The sequence below is a fragment of the Neopelma chrysocephalum genome, unplaced genomic scaffold, assembly GCF_003984885.1.
Source record: "Neopelma chrysocephalum unplaced genomic scaffold, ASM398488v2 Primary Assembly neopelma1_60, whole genome shotgun sequence".
In the NCBI taxonomy this organism is placed as follows: domain Eukaryota; kingdom Metazoa; phylum Chordata; class Aves; order Passeriformes; family Pipridae; genus Neopelma; species Neopelma chrysocephalum.
The window spans coordinates 14,153,829-14,170,645 of NW_020897715.1; the positions used below are offsets into that span (position 1 = coordinate 14,153,829).

A 16,817-nucleotide genomic window follows, 5' to 3' on the forward strand; every position below is an offset into this window, starting at 1 on the left:
AGGTAAATCACCACATAATGCTGCGTATAGAAGTGAAATTAATTCATGGTCTATTCTTGACCCTGCTTTGCCTAGGCTGTGGACTGAGTTTTCACAACTACAGACACACAATGAAACTTTAAACAACCTCTCAGTCACTACCATGGCATGGTCCCCCACCTTCATTCTCACGTCTTCTTGCTTACCACATCTCTTAGGCATGATCCTTCTTCTGTCTTAGCTGTCTCTATCTCCTGATGATGACAGCTTCCTTCTGAAGAGACATCCTTCATATTGAGTTGTCCTTGCTCTGCTTTGTCTTCCGGGAGTGGCCCCTTATGGAACTCCGACGCTGGTGTTTCTTCCGAGGTGGCTCTCTGCTCTAAGGACTGCTGGGGGCTCTTGGTGCTGCTTGTGCAGCTGCTTTGCCCACATGTCTTCTGATTTTCTGCAGCTGGCTGTGGAGTTTCTAAGGACTCAGTTTTCCTGGTTGCCACCAGTTCCTCAGAGTGAGAGCCTGGATCAGAAACACAAATGAAAGATGTAACTGTTTGTGGCTGAAAACTTGTGTCCCGAGAAAAAGTGGTGCTGCTAAAAGCCAATACCAACTAAAAAAGATGAAGAGCTCCCTCCAGGCACAACAGGATGTTTCTGGGAGGCCATGGGCACTTCCCCGGTCTCTTTGCTACAACAAACACCAACCTGACCTGCTTTCAGAGTCGACACCCACCCTGCCACAGCTCGGTCTCTTTTCTGCCACAAGAGCAGGCTGGAGAAACCTCCATGCCACCAAGCTGTGGGGCACCTCCAGTAGCACGACTGAGGATCCACATCCCCCAACCTTAACACAATGTACCTCTGGATGCTGCCACCGGCAGAGTGGGCTCCAGCTGTTTCTCCTTCCGCTCCGTTGCCAGGTCTGTCCTTGTGTGGGTCCCTGCTTCCAGAGCAGAGGGGCTTGTGCTCTCCACCATTAGGGAAGAGAGCTCCTCTAGGCTGGAAAGGGAAAGCTTCTCTTTGGTGGGCAGGCGGCAGGGCGTGCTGTTGGTGCTGATGACTGCGGATACCCGTAGGGGGACAGAGACGGCGAATGGCTCTGAGATGTTCAGGGCTTTCCTCTGGTGACGAGGAGAGGCCTCCAAGGGAAAGAGGCTGCTTGGGAAGCCTGATTTGGTGGCTGTTTCAGAGGTGTAGAACATGAGCGCTCCTTTGGCTGAAGTCTGCTCATTTTCAGCATCCTCTGCTACCCGGAAAACCTTCAGCTGCTCAGGGGGTGACTTCACCTGTAGTGTCCGGGGAGGACCTTTCTCCCCACTCAGCTCTGAGCTTCCTTTGGCCCCCATGGCAGATCCTTCCCGCTCCCACTCATTTTCTTTGCTGAGGTCATATGTGCTGCCTGTTCCTCCTGTCCGTATCTTTGTCGGAACAAAAAACCCTCCAGTAGTCACTGACCGTTTGAACCTGCCTTTTTCATCCTCCCCTAGAGATGAGAACACAGGAGGAAGTCAATGGGAAACAAAGCACTAGCAAACAAACTTAGTCTCTAAGGAGCCCTCATCAATCCCCCCAGGAAAGAGTCCTGCCCTGGTTAACACATTTCCCCAGATAGATAGGGACAGTAGGTACTGAAGACCTTCCAGCCTCTAGCCCTGGGGTCTCCTTCAAAATGGGCAGGCAGGACTGGATAGAATGCCCTCCAATGGAAATCACCCAAGACTTTTATTAGATACCCTTCTTAACCAGATGCAACCAAGTCTAGGGCTATGCACATGCTAGGCTTTGTTGGCTTATTGCAAGCACTTTTCACTTATGAATTGGAATTTCGTGCCCAGAACAACCAAAAAAGAAATCAAAGCAATCCAACTGCTAATAAAGATGCAGCTAGACACAGTGGTAACTCTCAGGGGCATGCACTGAGGTAAATGACACAGAAAAGAGTCAAAAATGCATGCACACAAAGTTGGGGGCACACATCACCGTACAAAAATACACAACATGGTGAGATGGACAAAGATACAGACTGCTGCATCCATTGAGGACAGCGAGGCAATGGAACAGGCTGTTCAGTGAAGTTGTGGATGCCCTTTCCCTGGAAGTGTTCAAGGCCAGGTTGGATGCAGCATTGAGAAATCTGATCTAGTGATAGGTGTCCCTGCCCATAGTAGGGGGATTGGAACTAGATCTTTAAGGTCCCTTTGAATCATTGTATTATTCTATGATCCATGATGCTGAGAACGCAGAGCTGCAATCCTTCACCGTTACACTATTGATGTCTCACCTTCCACTGGGAGAGAACACAACGAGTCCATGCTCTTTGCAGGCCGAATAGTTGCTTTTTCTGTGGAAAAAGAGTTTTAGAAGCAGGTATCAGATCCTGTGGCTTTGCAGGCTTCAGCCCATAAAGATCAAAGACTATGCACATATAGACAGGCATGCCAGGCAGAAATTAAATTTTCCGTTTTCAAGCATTCCCCCCATGTATCTGCACCACGTGGCTTATTACCCACAACACTTGTCCGCACAGCTGGGGATCTGCTAGTGCTAACAACAGCTTTGCACCTGCTGGACATGTGGAGAGCTATACTTAACCCAGCCAGTCAACACCATCTCCACTGTGAAGCAGTTAAGCATCCCAAAAGCTGTTATGTTCCACTGCCCTCCCTGATCGAGTCAGGCTATTGGTTGTGGGGCACTTTTTAACTAAACTGACATAAATGCCTTTCACCTCTCATTCCTGATAGCAAATGTTGGGTTATTTTTATGTTGCACTCCCTGGCTCTTTTGCTGATGTGAGCATGCCCTGCCTCCGGCAAGCACTCGGGGAAATTTATGAGGGCAATAAGAAACCTATTTTCCTGGTCATTCTAGCTGGACTTGCTTGTCCAGAAACAAGCTGCCATTTGTTACTCGACACTCTACAGGTCTGTTCCTGACAGGTTTTGGAAGCTTGTAGCTGTTACTTCTCTGAAAAAGGGAGATGAGGAAATGTAGCTGGCAAGGAAGACAAGTTAGTCTCTGACAGCCCAAAAAGGGTCTGTGGAGATCTGGAAAATGTCTGGGAGCAAAGTTTGCTGTTTACAGAGTTGCACAAAGTAGGTAAAGCAGAAAATAAGCAGGCTTGTTGGACTTCATTTGTTTATATAATTAAGGCTTCTGGCTCTAACTTTTGCATGAGCATAGGAGAAACTCCAGCTACTTTTTGCATTTATATGGAGTCCTGGCTACTTTTTACATTTATATGGCATGATGTCTTGAGTACTGGCTCAGTTTTCCAGGAGGAACAGAATTCAAGCTGTGGAGCTTGCGTTTTGTGTGACTTACAGACTTGTGTGCATGGACACAAGCTGTGTTAAAGCATGTGCTTAGTTTCAACAGCAAGTTCATGTGTTTCCTCACATTAGGCTGTAAGCAGAGAGCACACAAAAATATAACATGGCAGCGCAAAAGTACTGCTTCTGAAAGGCACTACTTCAGTACTTAAAACTCTGTGCACAGTTTTCCATTTGTGTGTCCTGCTAATGGAAATGTACAGCCCTCTGTTGCTCAGTGTTGTTCCTGAAACAAGGCTCAGCCTTCACGATCACTGGGCTCCAGTCATTCCTGGGCATCCTTGGGTTAGCACTATTTTGAGACAGAGTATTCCTTATCAAAGTGAGAAGGTGATCCCGTGATCAAAATAGGATAGAGAGCTATTTTGAGGTCTACCATAGGCACCCTATGTAAAGCCATCTGTACATGCAAAAGTGGGGGAAGGCAGGGGTTCAAAAGAAGCTGGATCCAGCATTTGGCATCATGCTCATTTCTGATACAAACACAGACTGTCATATATGTGGTGGTAGGTAATGTTGCCAACATTAACTATTTTATTTTAAGTCTTGCAATATTTGGTAGTGGTCCTCCAGACACCAGCTTCTGGAGTCATGAGATTATATAAATAAAAATTCCATCTTCATCTTCTTTTAAAAACTAAATTCCTTGACTTGGAGATACTAAAAAGTCTAGGATATATAAACCTAAAACATTTCTTTATGAACTCAGAAAAAAGGGTATGCTTTCTTTTAATAACTGTGATTACTTTTAAGTCAAGTTCCTGATTTTTAGAACTTGAGTCATAATTTCTGAACACTGGGAATTGGCACTGTCATTTGATTTTCTAGGAAGCAGTGTTTAAGAGATTGCAGCTCAAAAGAGGCTAGAACTTGGGATTAGAGCCAGCAGAAAAGACAACTTCCCTCTTGGAAATTCTGCAAAAGCAATGGCTTCCCTCAAAGTCCTGAAAGCCAGGAGCCACAGGAACTCTTTGTGCCCTGTTTTCACAAAGACATTGAACACAGTTGGTTCTTACTGCCCTTTAGTGGAAGGACAACCCAGAAGGACAGGCTAAAAGGACAGCCATTCACCCAGTGCCATGTAAGGAACATTAGGAGGCAGAGGCTGGCTGTGCTGGAATGGACTAATCCAAACCTACATAGAATGTCCCAGTTCCCAAACTTGACAGCTGGACAAGAGGAGCCTGTTTAGGTACCAAAATGAAATATTTACTGTAGCTGTCTGGCATATCCTCCTGAAAGGCTGCTTCTTGCCATCACATGAAAACGAGATGTGTGTGAAACCACACAACAAGCATGACCCCATTAGACTATCCCAAGTCTAATGGTATTAATGGCATGTGGATACAGGTTGCCCCATGCTATCAACATCATAGGATAAAGCTTCAGAGAGAAACACTTAACTGAAAGGTGTGTTCTTACCAGAGAGCTTCTGTGCCCTTACAAAGACACTCCCATTTCGACTCAGTTTAGACTTTGATTCTGAGCCAGAGCGGCCCAAGTTAAATATCGACTTCCATTTCTTGGACTTTGTGGATAATTTTCTCCTGGAATGAAAAAAGGCTCAGGAGGTTACTGAACCCTAGAGACTTTTATCTTTTTAATATCCCACAAAGACCTCTGAGATGTCTCCCCTCAACACCGTCCCTCTTTTCTTCCCACATCTCATTTAATTCTAAAGCATGCAAGGCATACCTGCTATACAACCAACTCTTCTTGGTTATATAGCTAGCAATTACTCTGTAAGTGATTTATCTGCATTACTGATTTAATCATTTCATGGATGGAAAGTCACCTAAACCTTCAGATAGTTGGGTCTGGCATCATGCTACAGCAACTGTGATTGACTGAGCAATCACCCATGCTTTTGTCCAGAAAGAAGAGGTTTCCAAGGCTTGGACTATCATGCAATACACCAAAGAAAAATTGCCTTTTTAACAGGTTTTAATGATACAATGCATGATAAATTCCAGAGAATGGATGGAACCGGTACACTTGCTCAGTGCAAAAAGCTATCCTGTAAAGACCACATCTTATGATGAAAGTAAAAGGATCCCTTAATAAAACTAGCTATTAATGCTTCTCAAGCCAACATTAATTTAATCATAGGTGTTATATATTCTTATGCAAGTATAATGTACCAACCAAATAAGAGGAGGCTTAAGGGAATTAAATAATTTTCTCGTTATTGTCAGAGGAAGTGGAACATCGTTTCTCTGGGTCTCTTTGGAAATCACAGTTTTATGCAGACAGAAACTGCCAGTCATGTAGCCATTTTTTTTCCTATGCATTTTTCTGCATGAAGCTTTGTTTTAGTTCCTTCACATATCCATTCTGATTCCTCCTTCAATCTCCCCTCTTCCAGAGCAAGAACTTTCTTATCTCTCTGTCTTGCTCTCCATAATGGGCTTTCTACCCCCATAGTTCTACTTTTCTTTCAGATCAGTACTCAGAAGAGTACAAATCAGTCCTACAAACAGGATTGATATCTTGGGGATAGGACTGTTCTCTTCAAATGAGAAAGGAAAAGGCACTCTAGAGGGACAATACATCCTTTTGTCTTAAGCTGGTTATCCTCTTGCCAGTATTCTGTTAGACGGCTCCTTTTTGCTTTAATATATCAAGTGACAATAAATATCTTTTCTCTGGTGCTTTATGGGTCAGTAGATTAATGAGCCTCTTGCTGCAGAGGCTGTAATCTATCTGAACCTGGCAGTAGAGTGGCCATGTATTAACTGTTAGACCAATAGATAAATACTTAGGCTGAGCCACTGTGCCAACAACTGCAGCAACCTCAGCTGAAATAGGACTCTTCTCTTGGCATAGACATAGCTGGCATAGGTACTACTATCTAAATATCTCTCCATGCTGGGAGTGAAAATTAGCCTTACTACTTGGCCATAATTGCAGAGGAACCTGGAGAATGATGAAGCTGAGCAGGTCAGTGGCACCAGGTGTGCCGTGGATCAGCCACCAGCAGGTGGAACTCGTAGGCGAGCTGTGCCCCAACCTGCTCCACGTTCATACCGTGTTTAGCCAAATTCTGAGCTGGCATAAGGATGCAAAGGCAACTAATTCCTCCCACAGGAGGCCTATGTAGTTCTGCCCTGATGGAGGGATGAGGACTAGTGGAGCTATGAACCCAGTAACTGCAATACTTCTTAGTAGCATCTGTGCCTCTTTTGAGAAAAGCACAGAATTTTCTCTTGATGGTGGTTGTAGATTCATGTGTGCAGGTGTGGGGGTACCATGCTAACAAAAGGATCATTCCCAATCACGCTAGGGAGCCTGCACTTTTTTATTTGCACTTCAACTCCTCTTGACACTCACTTGCTGTCGGGAAGGTCAACAACTGTGTGGAAGAAGGACCCAGTTACAGGCACAATTTCAGGCAAGCTGTTCTCTCTCCTCTCCTTCCGAGCGGGGTGGGATGCAGACAGGCTCCGTGCCTGTGCTTCTTCCAGGCTCACCAGTTTCATTGGCAGGGAGGCTGAGGGGAGGGTCAGACTTTTCACAACTGATGCACTCTCTGAAAAGCAAGAAAATACATTCCAGCCCGGGGTGAGGAGAGACGAGAAAAAGAATTTCATGTCTTTATTTGACTGGAACATCTCCTGTGGAGGGGAGAAAGGAGTGGCACGTGCAGGGAGAAAGGCTTTTTTTCAATAAGTCTTTCAGCTCCCCAGCAACCTTATCCATCTGAGTGTATTCCCAGCAGGGGCCATGCTTGCCAGCCAAAGGCACTTCTGTGTGAAAGAGGTGTCTCTGAAAACCACCAGGATTCACACAGTCCCTTTTCTCCTCCCTCCTCCACCCACTCCCACTCTAACCTGATACTGGAGCGGTTCAGTCCCTGATCCAAATCTGGTGCCTAGTTCTTTCTCTCACTTCCACATCTTTCTCCAGGAAGGAGAATTGTTCTAAAAGCCAGCAATACTTTAACTTTCTAATCCATTTCGAGGCCACAGAAATGGTGGGACTGACAGTCCGGGAAACTGAAAGCACCTGTTTACAGGGGCGGTGGCAGAGCCAACCTCCCATATGCCACCCCAGCAACAGTACTGTCCTGAACAGACTGCCCCGAGGCGTGTGAAGGAAGCGCGGGCTCTGGAGTCCACTTGGCACTTAGCCCTACTGCTGAAGCAGGGTGCAAGTTCCCGCCTCTGCAGAGGGGCTGGCTGAAGGGGCACTTTCCCACTAAGAATGAACCGAGTTATTCAGCATGTTCCTCTCTTGACTCCATATGGCTATTAAAATGCCAGCAGTGTTCAGCACTTCTCAAAGTTGGGCCAGTTTTGGGTCTGTGACCTGCAGTACAACCAGAAGTCTTGGAATTTACTAGCCAGTGTTTCACTACAATGCTTAAGGCAGTAAAAGAGCAGTTGCTCACTCCGTGCCTTCTGCCAGGGCATAATAAGGGCATAGGAATGACACCTTCACCACAGTGCAGGGGTGTTACAAGTTGAGCAGGGCACCACACCAGAATCATGGGATATAGGGACAGACTAGCACATGTTAAGGTAAAGATGGGCAGGACAAGCTGACACAGGGCTGGAAAGCAGAAAGGTAGATACTCCCTGAGTTCTGAAGGTATTACAAGTCTCTACAGTGTGTAAAACAGAAAGGTGCATATTTCTGAAATTATTTGAGGTCAATGTGGATCCAAACCTTCTCACTTCACAGCCTTTGCCAACAAAACCATCTCTAAACAACAAAATCAGCATCTCTGAAAACTGTTGATGTCCCAGGAAAAAAAGAAATCTCTTACATAAAACATCATCAGGAACAAGATATAAGTTCTTGGAACAAAAAAATTAACTTTTGTCCTGGGAGTGCGACCTCTGACTTGGGTGGATATGGTGGCTGGAGGGCAGGTATTGTTGGTATGAGGAATTGTAACTGGGGGAGCCTGAGAGAAGAGTTGAGACTGTGGCTGATGGACTTGGAGAGAGAGCTTAGACCAGAACTGAGAATCTGTCAGGTGATCTTCCTTTTATGGAAAGGATTAAGCCAGATGAGATCATGCAAAAGATGACATAGGACAACCTGAGAAAACACTGAAGGAGGCTAATATTCAAAAAGAAAATGTTGAAGATAGGGATGAAGAGAACAAGAATAATAAGGTATTGGGCTCAGGGTGTCTTTGGGGGAGTCTGTGGTGCTGGTAAGGGTTAATGTGCTTGAAATATTAGTTGAAAGAAGAGCTGGAATACATAAGTAGAGTGTGAAGTGGCTCAGGGAGGTTGTTACCAATGTTCTCCGCAGAGCTGGCTTTTCTGTTGTTGTTGAAGATCTGATCCACGTGATTCAGGATGAACTCGATCACCAGTTGCTGCACTCGCACCTCCAGGAAAGCTGCATCCCCATTGCAGCCAACTGCCTCAATCTCCTTTGACCTGAATGAGGAAAGAGGTCTATCAGTTCTGAGAGTTTCCACACAAAGCCCCTGGGAAGGAAAGACCAGATTTCTTCCTGCAAGCTTTGGAACAGGAATGATTTCCCCACTCTTGCTGCACTTCTTGTTCTCCTTTCCTCCCAGGCCCTCATCCTCTCTTTGCCTTTTCACTCTTTTAAAAATTATTTTCCTTGTTTTCTTTGCAACCTCTGTTATTTTCTTTCCTGACTGTGTTATTTTCCCTACTTGGCTTCTACATTTTTCAACACAGATAAGATTGTGACTCTCAAGCTCCATCCTTGTCTCTCTCCTCTTTTAGCTATTTCAAAATTGGGCCTGAAAGACAACACAGGACGTTTCAAATGCTGCTTCTAGATCCCTACTCAATGCTTCAATATCTCTTAGTGAAATCCCTTAGAACCCTGCTCAGGTCTTCCCCATGTCAATTTTTTCAACGCTTTGCTGTGTGCCCCAGTAGTCTCTTCTCTGCCCCCCTGTACTCCCACATTCTCACTCTTGCTCTCAGCAAAGAAACATTCCTTATCTTGACATGCCGAAGTGTTGCTGAAGAAATTATCTCTGGGCAATGGATCCTTTGTAAAGTTAATGACTGGTGTGTTAGATAATAGCTTGGGGCATTGCCAAGAGGATAACCCTGTAAGGAGACTGCAGTTGCATTGCCCGCTCCTTCCTTTTCCTCCCTGGGACTTGTACTTATGAAAGATTGCAAAGAGAAACAGACTATTTTTTTTGACAAGGATAGATGCTAGAATGAAATTGTTTCGGTAGTAAAGGCCCACTTTATTATATTCAATAGAGTCAACATTTGATTCTTTTTCAGAACCTGCTCTGCTAGTTTTGTGATTTAGAAGGGTGAGATAACTCTTTAGAGAATGCTTTTCAGGCCTGTACCTCTCTAGCCAATGTCCTTTGCCAACCCAGGGCTTCCAGTACCAGCTCTGCCATCACACCTTTCCTGCCCAGCTGCTATCCTGGACTCTCCCTGCATAGTTCATTCCTCTAAATACAGGCATTCCTCTAAATACAGGCATATTGGATGGACAGCGAAGACAATTTCAACAACATATAAAACATTTATTTTTCTTCCCAGACTCTATTTTTTCTTGTTCTTCTTAGCTCTACAACATATCAGCCAGACCTCTGCCTGAATCTTATCCAGGCTTCTTCCCAGCAGAGTGCCAGGCATAGAAACATGATAAACTAGGTGGTGATCTCAGATCTGACACTGACCGCCATTTTAAGCCCACTAAGCTCATCTCACTTTTGGGCAAGCAGATCTGGGCACCGGTCTGCCATATTTTTGCCCTGTTGCTCTCCCTTCCAAGCCTTGCTGTCTCTCACCACTCCGCTGCAGAAGCACTCACACCATGAAAAATGTCATTAACGTTCCCCAGTGATGAGCTAACTCCTCATTTTTAAATCTATGCTCAACTTGCAAATAGCAACTTCTTTTTAATAAGAAACACACAAAACCACAAGTTTCCTTGGATGCTGGCAGTAAAACCTTAGATTATTCAACCTGGAAGAGCTGTTTGCTCTGCTCTGCTCTTCCCTTTAGTTGTTCAGCTTTTCCCTGTCTTTGCATTTTCCTCAGATGATTGGGTCTTCAGGCTCAGGTGCTGGCATTCACCTTGGAGCTCAGCATGGTGCTCTGGACAAGAGGACTTTCTACTGTACCTGAGGAGATTTGGAGCCCACACCAAGGCCAGGTTTCTGGTGTGCATGTTGGTCATGTTGCTGAAGGAGGCCAGGTGAGTCAGATGCTTGATCAGGTATTCCAGCGTTCTGCAGTGGTTTCACATAAAGAAAGAAAAATGTGTCAACTTATCAGTGCCTGCCCACTGGGACAGCAAGGCTCAGACCCAGCTCTGTCCCCTTCTCAAGGAAGGCAGTATCTGCAATGGCACAACAGACCCCACAGGGCAGAGGATACACAGCATCAGCATTTGCATGGGATGTCAGTGAACACCTACAACTGTGCTCTGGGGTTGCCAAGACTGGAGCATGAACCTAACTGTCCTTAGCAAGATGGGAGCAAAGAAGATGGGAGGTGGATGGAAGAGGAAGTGGGATTATGCAAAGACTGAGCTGTTGCTCAAGCACCTCCAGCAGATCATCTTCTCCTTACCACACCTAGGACACTGGCCAAGGGTGCCCTGGCAGTCAGAGCTGGGGAAGGAGGATGATAGACTGCAGCAGGGAGATCTTGTTCTGTCTCTAACAACAGTTTGTTCAATGACATTTAAATGCCAGACAAGTTGTTGTCAGATTTGGAAATGGTGAGTCAGCTTTGGGGAATTGATTTCTGGAAATGAATACCAGTGCTGTTTCAGGCAATATTCCCTGATGGTGAGGATCAGCACAGTGATCCTCAGCACCTCAGGGGACACGTTCTTACCTGTAATGTGATGGTGGGAGCTCCTGGATGACATTTTGAATTCTTGCCAACTGCTCGTCCTCGGGGAAGCGTGATACTGCTTCCTGCAGAGATACAAGGAAACAATACACCCTGGCAATGGACTTAGGGGAAGAGGAAAAGGGATTAAAAAGGGTCACACGAGACAGCCTGTCTCGGAGGGAATGCTCTCTTGTTACCTTACAGAGCCACTGGTAGAAGAGGCTGCTTTGTGCCCCCAACACAGCAGAGATTTCCTGCACTGTTACTTCATGTCTCAGTGCATCATCCACAGACATTCAGACAAGGTGGTCAGTGTTTAGGGGAGAGGGGCATTTAAGGACTTAGACTTTCAATTATGAAATATGGGGAATTGGAGTTTGTTTGTTTGTTTGTTTGTTTGGGGGGTTTTTTGTGATTCTTTTCCCTTTTTTTAACTTGGGCAGTGATGGGTGAAATAAAAAGAGAGGGAACAAGAGAAGTGAAAACAATGGAAAAAGTAAAAAACAGTGATACATTCCCCCACTCCCCAAACTGTGTTAAAAATCAACCAGGTTTTTCAAGTCCTGTGTTATGAGAACATGTTTCATATTTTTCAAAAAAGCAGTATTTTGACTGTCGCATGAAGATAGCTATAGGGATTGTTTGTGTGAGTTTGCGTCTTTTATGATGGGAGAAGCCTTAGCAAAATCACTGTCTAGGTAGATTAATAAATTCTTATACTCAGGGTTAGACAAATCAAGGCTATACATTTTGGTCTTGAGCAAATCTCTACAGACCAAGAGCTTAGAGAGTCACGATAGACTTTTGTCTGCATTCCTAGGAGTTCACTGCACTGGTATTCATCTGCTCAGCCATTCCCTTTCAATATGTGTGCTGGGGGAGGACCAACCACCAGAAAGTTCAAACAATGCATGACTGTCTGGGAACCTCCTGCCTATCCTACTGCCACTGGAGTTTGGAGCAAGTTCAAAGAAAGATGCTGCGACCCACACTGCCAGCAGAATCTGTGCCTACAGACAGACGTCAGCACTGCTAGGAAAGGAAAGGAAGGAAACAACCCTTCCCCAACCACTCGTTGCTTAAACATTATGAACATGAATTTGCCAGCCACAACCAAAGAAGCATCTTCTTGTAACATCCACACTGATGATGCTACCCTCTCTGTTTTTGTCACTGTCCTTTTCCCACCAGATCACTTCTCATGTACAAGGACCAGCAAAATAAACATCACCAGTTTCAAGGACAGAGATGTGATGGCAAAGAAAAACAAGTGAGCTCACTAGTTTGGTGTATATGAGATGCAGAGGTACTTGTTTTGCCCAAATTAAAGGTAGGCTAACTCCTAGTGTTTTTTACACATAACGACAGGTCTTTTTCCTTTTCTTTTTTTTTTTTTTTAAAGCCTATTACCATCAGCCCAGAAATCCTACGTAGAAAAGCCCTTATGATCTTGATATAAGGTTTCCAGTTCAATAGCCTTGTCTAAAGATGGAGACGGAGAGAAATAAAACATTTAACTGGCCCACCTAAAGCATTAGATTTCAAGTAGATTGTACATGATATTTTCTCCCCCAGTGCTGATTTTCATTCCCATATTTAACTTCCAGGTCTCAAAGACCCAATGATTTGACAGCAAGTGAATACCAACTTCTCTGAAGTCATGACCTGTTCAAACCTCTGAGCAACATTTTCGACTCATACAAGTTGTGCCTTCGAAATCGGAGGCCCCCTCCAAAACTGTGGATCACAGTAGCAGAATACAGAATTCAAGGAAGAACCAATAATTCCATTTACTACATACTAGTTGATCGTGGTATGAATTTATGTAATTTAGGATTTTTTTATACTCCACTAGTGATTCTGGGAGTGCATGATTCATAAGCCCTGGTTAACAGGTGGAATAGAGTCCAGAGAGAAAGTAAGCTTGGCCTCCTAGAGCTGATTTGCTCTGAGGGAGTACTTGATCCCTCTATGTCCAGGCTAGAACAAGCCAAGAAGAGTCAGTTTATCCTGAGAAACAACCATCCATCACTAGAATACAAGATGGCAATCATTTAGCAAATGTTGATAGACAGTGAGGTCATGACTGGGGAGTTACACCTGTGAACATGACATAGTGATGACCAAATAGCCACTCCCTCCCTAGTCATTAAGAATTCGACTTTCCTTAGACAAAAATCTCTGAATCACTCTGGTGACTCAAAGTGCAGCCTATCCCAACTCAGAGACAGCTCTGACTGAGTCAGGCTGGGATTAACAAGTGTTCTTTATTCCTACCAGCACTCGCTGAGGTACAGCTACCACTGTTCCCTGTTCAGACACCCCATGCATGCACACACTCCTAGTGGTTGGTCCTTGGGGAATTGGTCTTTTTTCTTTCTTTCCTCCTGGTATATGACTGTGCTTCCTGTCAGCTGGGTTACCAATTATAAATCCATACTGAGTAGATTACATGAATAATGGATTTTGTGGCTGAGTGGACAAACTGAAAGGCCAGAGATTAAAAGAAAAAAAACCCTTTAGGTCAGCCCAAAGTGATAACATTTTGGGGAGTTGGCATAAGATTTTTGAAAACAATTGTTCAAGGTTGACAAAAGCATCACACTCAACCACACATTAAAGAAATTATATTATAAATTTTGGACTGTTTAACCCTTTTCTGAAAGACATTTTATATGAGTTAGATGTGTTGATATAATGTTGAAACATTTCCTTTAGAAAGTATTTGTAGAAGAAACACTTAGTTACAGAAATGTTTTTCCTTTTGTTTTTGAATAAAGCTATTTACCAAATGTATCTACTGAAAATGTGCAAGTCATCATTCCAAAACTGCACCTTTCAGCAAACATTCTTTCCTAAAAAAGTTTCCATCTAAATCGTCATGTTTCCTTTACAGCATTTTTCTTTCATAAATCAGTAGTGATGGTCAGAAAGACACCAGCCAAATAGCTTCAACAAGAATGAAACTCATCAGTTACAGTGAATGGTTGAATAATGCCCTGTATTTTCAAGATCCTATTCATCCTGACTATCTCCAGAGATCCTACCCTATATCCTCAGAATGCTTATATCTTGAGGATACAGGTCAATTTTTCAAATCTGCTCAGAATTTTTCCTGAATATTTGGCTATACATCACCTTGAAACATAGACCAATCTTACTTAAAATTTGGCATTGAAACAGCAAGACACCTAGCACTATTGCATATCTGTCAGGCAGCACAACGAGCCACTTCCCACCCCTTGTTCCCCAGTACAGCTGTGTCCTAACAGCTACCTGACTTTTTATAGCAGGTTGCTGCTTGGCTGGTTCCATGTGGCTTTGCCCCACAGCAAGCTCCCCCATCCACAGATACGCCTGCCTCTTCCTATGGCAGGCAACAGGCAATTCTCTTTGGAGACTGTCTTATTGTGTGGACCCAGTGGATCTCCCTCAGTGCCTCCTGTGCCATAGCAGCATCACTTGAAAGTGTTTAATTCAAGATAGAGGCAACGCAGACAGAAACACCTGATTTTGCAGAATGTCTTCTCTGCAACATCTGACATTTTTGGCAATGACTGCCCCCTCCTCCTCCCAGCAAATGGGAAGGAGTAGGACAACAGAAATTCTTAACAAAGGATGGATGTTTCTGACACTGAGAACACAATAATTCCTATCCCTCCACCCCAGTTATCCATAGAAGTTGGTGAATTCTTTTAGCTGCAAATGCATACCTTTGACACATAAGATTTCAACCCCAGTGATGGGATTTAAAATTGTTGGTGTCATAAAAACCTGAAAGTGGATTTAGAGGGGTAAGAAGCAGATACCTTTAACAAGCATAGCTTGCTGTGCCACTTTTTAATAAAATATTATCTGTCATCAAAATTAGCCAACACGCTTAAAAAATTCAGGCATTGTGGTGTTATTTTTCTGCTCCCCTGCTATCTGCTCCTGGGCTCCAACTCCAACTCCGTCCACGTATAATCTATGGCTGTTTTACAGAATCAAGTAACTACTCCCTGAATTGTAATCTCTTTAAACAAAGTTAAAGATTTCTGCTTGGCCAGTTGCCATTTTCCTCTGTCATTTGTATTTATGATGTGATCGTGACTGACCTGATATGCCATAGCTGGTATAACCTGCGTCATCATTTGCACTCCTACAAACTGTGTAAAAAATGCTACAGATGCAGAAAAGCTGATGCTTTACACATGGGCTGAGAAATCAGTTTGTGCAAATGTCAGGGACAGTTGGAGGGACAGGAATGAGGAAACCACACCCTTGTGATTATGATCACAAGCCCCAGGTGACACAGAAGACTCTCAGTGATGGACAGTAATGAGGAAAAGAGCGAGCATTTGTAATTCTGAGAGGAGATGCACAGTGGGGAGAGAGGCAGCAGGGAAGCAATGCAGTGAAAAAATGAGAAGATGAAGGGGAGGAAACAGCAGACAAACTGAGAGAAATAAACATTAAATGGTGAAAAGAAACAAGGACAGGGAAAGAGAGCCAACACAAGATGAGAAGGGAAGAACACTGAGAAGTGTTTATATGGATAGATGCACCAGAAGCCAGGACATTGGAGTGAATCCCAAGCAGCTGTCATGGAGGAATCTGCAGCACATCCACACGGCTGTAGAGGAACAAGAACAGCCAAGGGTCTCACCGTGAATTTCTTGTAGAGCTCATAAGTGAGGAGAGGGTTGGGCAGTTCCCTGAAATACAGCTTGCAGAGTGACCCCACGCAGTGGATGTCCTGAAGGTACACTTCCCTTGTTAGATCCGGGCATTGGTCAGAAACAAACTCTTGTCTGAAACAATATGGAAACATAACAATATGGGTGAATAAGAGCCAGAGCAGGCCAGTACTCCACCCTCAGTACTGCTTTGCAGCTAGAGAAAAAACAAACTGGAAAGCAGAAATGTCTCTGCAGGCTGGCCCAGATCGTCTGCCATGTTCAGGCCTTGAGTTTTCAACTAGTCTTCATTATCCCTAACATAGTCCCATGAGGGGACCCCAAACTGATATAAAGAGATTGCTTTCTCTTAAAGTGAGAGAGAACAACTCAGCATTTGTGCTGAGCCCCTCCATGCCTTTCCAATTAATAGAGAGAAATAGTTTTTTACTTTGTCATGGGCTTATCCTTGAAACGTTGTATTTCCCTGTTACCAACTTCAGAGACAATTTATCTTCTGCATCAGTATAGAGCTCTGTTGGCCACAGTCTATGTCTGAGGGATTAACACTGAAAAGGTACTGAGCAATGTCACTAAATTCCTCTGACACTCAAATACGCCGCCCTTACCTCAACTTTTGTATGTTGGATGTCACTCCTGAGAGGCGGTAGATCCCATCCACAATGCCATGAGTCTCAATGAACTCCGCACAGCTCTTCAGCACATAGGGGACTAGGAGAAGAAAGCAAGGCAAGATGCCCAATGAATACACACTGACAACTTCCACAAGTCACCACAGAGGAGACAGTTACACGAAAAAACAGCAGAGGGTCTCTGCAGATGCAGACAAGGGTACAACAATGGGAGAAATACAGGGCAAACCAAAAGTAGACCCTGAAAAGTGACTGTGAGGATATGCTATGGTTGTGCCATACCATGCTCATTTGCAATGACTAACTCTGAAGTCACAGAAACATTGTAGAAAGTAAGGTAGGGTTTCTCTCTCTTCCTTTTTCTTTTCCTTAAAAAAAAAAAAA

The 16,817-nt window shown here is 44.2% G+C and overlaps 2 protein-coding genes across 2 annotated transcripts in view; one reads left to right on the plus strand and one right to left on the minus strand.

The window, feature by feature from the left end:
• Positions 1 to 10,419, plus strand: part of UPK1B (uroplakin 1B) — a 36,162-nt gene extending 25,743 nt beyond the window's left edge. Inside the window, exon 8 of the mRNA XM_027681194.1 lies at positions 10,319 to 10,419. Within this exon, the coding sequence (XP_027536995.1) occupies positions 10,319 to 10,405 (87 nt within the window). The 3' untranslated portion in view covers positions 10,406 to 10,419. The remainder of the gene's footprint in view (positions 1 to 10,318) is intronic.
• Positions 1 to 16,817, minus strand: part of ARHGAP31 (Rho GTPase activating protein 31) — a 60,173-nt gene that overhangs the window by 7,201 nt on the left and 36,155 nt on the right. The window contains exons 2-11 of the mRNA XM_027681192.1: positions 16,410 to 16,512; positions 15,771 to 15,915; positions 11,123 to 11,205; positions 10,402 to 10,509; positions 8,559 to 8,704; positions 6,639 to 6,837; positions 4,731 to 4,855; positions 2,258 to 2,317; positions 836 to 1,459; positions 186 to 496 (exon numbers count right to left, since the gene is read on the minus strand). Coding sequence (XP_027536993.1) covers positions 186 to 496; positions 836 to 1,459; positions 2,258 to 2,317; positions 4,731 to 4,855; positions 6,639 to 6,837; positions 8,559 to 8,704; positions 10,402 to 10,509; positions 11,123 to 11,205; positions 15,771 to 15,915; positions 16,410 to 16,512 — 1,904 coding nt within the window. The remainder of the gene's footprint in view (positions 1 to 185; positions 497 to 835; positions 1,460 to 2,257; positions 2,318 to 4,730; positions 4,856 to 6,638; positions 6,838 to 8,558; positions 8,705 to 10,401; positions 10,510 to 11,122; positions 11,206 to 15,770; positions 15,916 to 16,409; positions 16,513 to 16,817) is intronic.